Genomic DNA, 2,443 nt, shown 5'->3' with positions numbered 1-2,443 from the left:
ATTGCCAAACTCAGCCATGGTGAACAGAGGAAATACCTATATCATATGAAGATACAAGATTTCCACAATCAACAAAAAAATCCTAATAAACATAGTTGTCGAACCTCTTCTCAAGATAAAGTGTCAACCAGTTGTTCAAGATACTTTCTGCCACGATGTGGAAGATTTGTACATTTTTACGTGTATGTGAACTCTTTGGGAGACTAGGTCCAGCATTAGGATCCTAAAGCTCTTCCTCCCAAAGTGACCTTTCTCTTTTGATGGTAATGGCTATCACCTGTGATAGCTTTACAGAACTTCAATTGCAAATCGAGAGAGCCACACCAAATGCATGAGCATGTTTGTAACCGGACGACTCTGTCTATCCTAGCTACCCTAGCACTTCTGCGTTAAAATTTTGACGCTCTTCACATTATTCTTCTTTACAATCCTGTAGTTATCATTGTTTTTTTATTTATTGAAACTAATGTATGCAAGGTACAGTTACATTTACGTCTCGCTCTAAACTCAAGACTTAGAAAGACAAACCCCATTGCAATGTTTGTTTCTGTGACTAGAATATTCATTAGCAAGCAAGATCCTCCCCTCAAGAACATACAGATTCATATAGAAATTAATAAGGTGTTCCTCATCGATATCTACGCAAGAAGCTGAACTCTATATACATTATTTATGTTGGCTGCATTTGGGGCCATTGCAGTCAAATAGAAGGGTAGAAAATCATTCGTTTTTCTTCTCTGTATGAAGTAGCGTCTCCAGAATAGAGAAGACAAATAAGGGACCAAACAGGGGAGGCATAGGCGGCTTACTAAAGGCCGCAGCCAGCTGCCCTGAGCTTTGCTTCTCAGATATACTGGCTTCCTTTCCGTTCACATGCGGTTCTTTCACATGATATTTTGAACTGGGTTTGAAATACACCTTTGTCGGCTGGTTCTGCTGAACGAGCCATTCTGCAATACAGACATGCAATATGAATGTAGTCAGGTTCCTAAATTTTGGAAGATATTAACTCCACAACTGGGAAATCTAATTTGACATTTTCAAGAACCACAAGGCTTTAATTTCATTGTACCAGCTTTTCTTGGATAGAACTTTTTCAGGATATTCTTACAAAGAAATTCCGCAGTTATCCACATACTCTAGGGCTTCAGTTCATAACACAAAAATGAGACTTTTATTTTTTGGTTAACAACCAATGAATATCTCCAATGACCTGCAATCCAAGTCTACAAATTGTTTAGTATGTGTTCTTGCTTGCACATTGCACATAGAAATTTTGCCATTAATTCTATCTTATGAAGTTTACAGCATTTGTTTAGGAAAACCCCAATACGTCAGTTTGAACCGATCATGATCCGCTGCATAATTCTCACTATATTCGCACTTAGAAATTCAAATACACAAACTAAAACCCCAAGACATATTTGCAAGTTTAGACAGAAGACAGTACCTAGAACAAATTTGGTTTCTATGTACTATAATATTTGGTGCTTGTATAAATGTAGGCATATTTCATCTCAGTTACATAACTTATTTTATTATATTACAATTAAAGGAGATGTTTAATGCTTAAATAGAATTCATGTAACTAGTTTTAATCTTGATTGTTGTAACTGGTTTTCTTTTGGGTATTGCGATTGTAGCTTAATTTATACAACAATTATTTTTTATAGTTGTATTTTAATTTATGGAATGGTATTTGACGCTTACTTTTTGCAAAAGTTATTAGTTATTGTACTTTAATTTCTGCAAGTAGTGATTTATTATTTCAAATTGATTTAATAAATTTATGTAGCAATTAATAAATCATTTCAACTGCAGAATTTAGTTCATTTAGTTGATTAACTTTAAATCAGAGTTGTTGAATTTAGTTCATTTAGTTGATTAACTTTAAATCAGAGTTGTTATAAGTTTGTTTCAGGTCGAAGTTTTATTTGTTTTCTAATTAGTTAAAGTGGAATTGTAATATACCATATAAAGTTTCTAGTAAGACTGTATAAATAAATTTGTGAATATTGTATTAAAAAATCCCTTGTAATTAAATAAGGCTAGTGATTTAGGACTCTAGGAATGCATACATAATGCAAAAAGTTTTATAAGTTTACAATCATAGATTGATATTTAATGTAGGGTTCTAGATATACATTATTATATCTTGTCATTTTTGGTATTGTTGACAACTAAATGTCAATTTAAGGAATTTTCTATTCTATTTTAGCCTTGAGAATCCAATGAATATGAATGAATAGAAAGAAAGATAAGCTAGGAATATTTTTCCCTAAGTCTCCTCCCATCTCTTGTGATAAAAGACTAGAGAAACCTGAATATTTTGATTCAAATTTAGAAGAGAAATAAATCCTTATAAAATTGAATCTATTAGTGCACATGACCAATAAACCTTTGTTGTGAAAATTGATTCTCATAGCACATATGAGCAAGAGGA

The 2,443-nt window shown here is 32.7% G+C and overlaps 1 protein-coding gene across 1 annotated transcript; it reads right to left on the bottom strand.

Moving 5' to 3' along the window:
• Window positions 1–516: 516 nt before the first annotated feature.
• Window positions 517–1,155, bottom strand: LOC149237940 (uncharacterized). The gene is made up of 2 exons (XM_089366890.1): window positions 1,073–1,155; window positions 517–950 (listed from the first exon to the last, which is right to left on the bottom strand). The coding sequence occupies exons 1-2, from the start codon at window positions 1,134–1,136 to the stop codon at window positions 721–723; spliced, it is 294 nt and encodes a 97-aa protein (XP_089223016.1). The 5' UTR covers window positions 1,137–1,155; the 3' UTR covers window positions 517–720.
• Window positions 1,156–2,443: the final 1,288 nt, after the last annotated feature.

The sequence above is a fragment of the Pinus tabuliformis genome, chromosome 8 (genome assembly GCF_031772625.1).
Source record: "Pinus tabuliformis cultivar Carrire ecotype Pingquan chromosome 8, CPIR1, whole genome shotgun sequence".
NCBI classification, from domain to species: Eukaryota; Viridiplantae; Streptophyta; class Pinopsida; order Pinales; family Pinaceae; genus Pinus; species Pinus tabuliformis.
This window is presented reverse-complemented; position numbering and strand designations above follow the sequence as displayed.

Excerpts from the sequence above, each read along its gene's own strand:
- LOC149237940 (XM_089366890.1), bottom strand. The coding sequence starts at position 1,136 with ATGTGGATAACTGCGGAATTTCTTTGTAAGAATATCCTGAAAAAGTTC. Across the intron at positions 951-1,072 it reads GTTCTATCCAAGAAAAGCTG|AATGGCTCGTTCAGCAGAAC; the intron begins GTACAATGAAAT and ends TCTGTATTGCAG.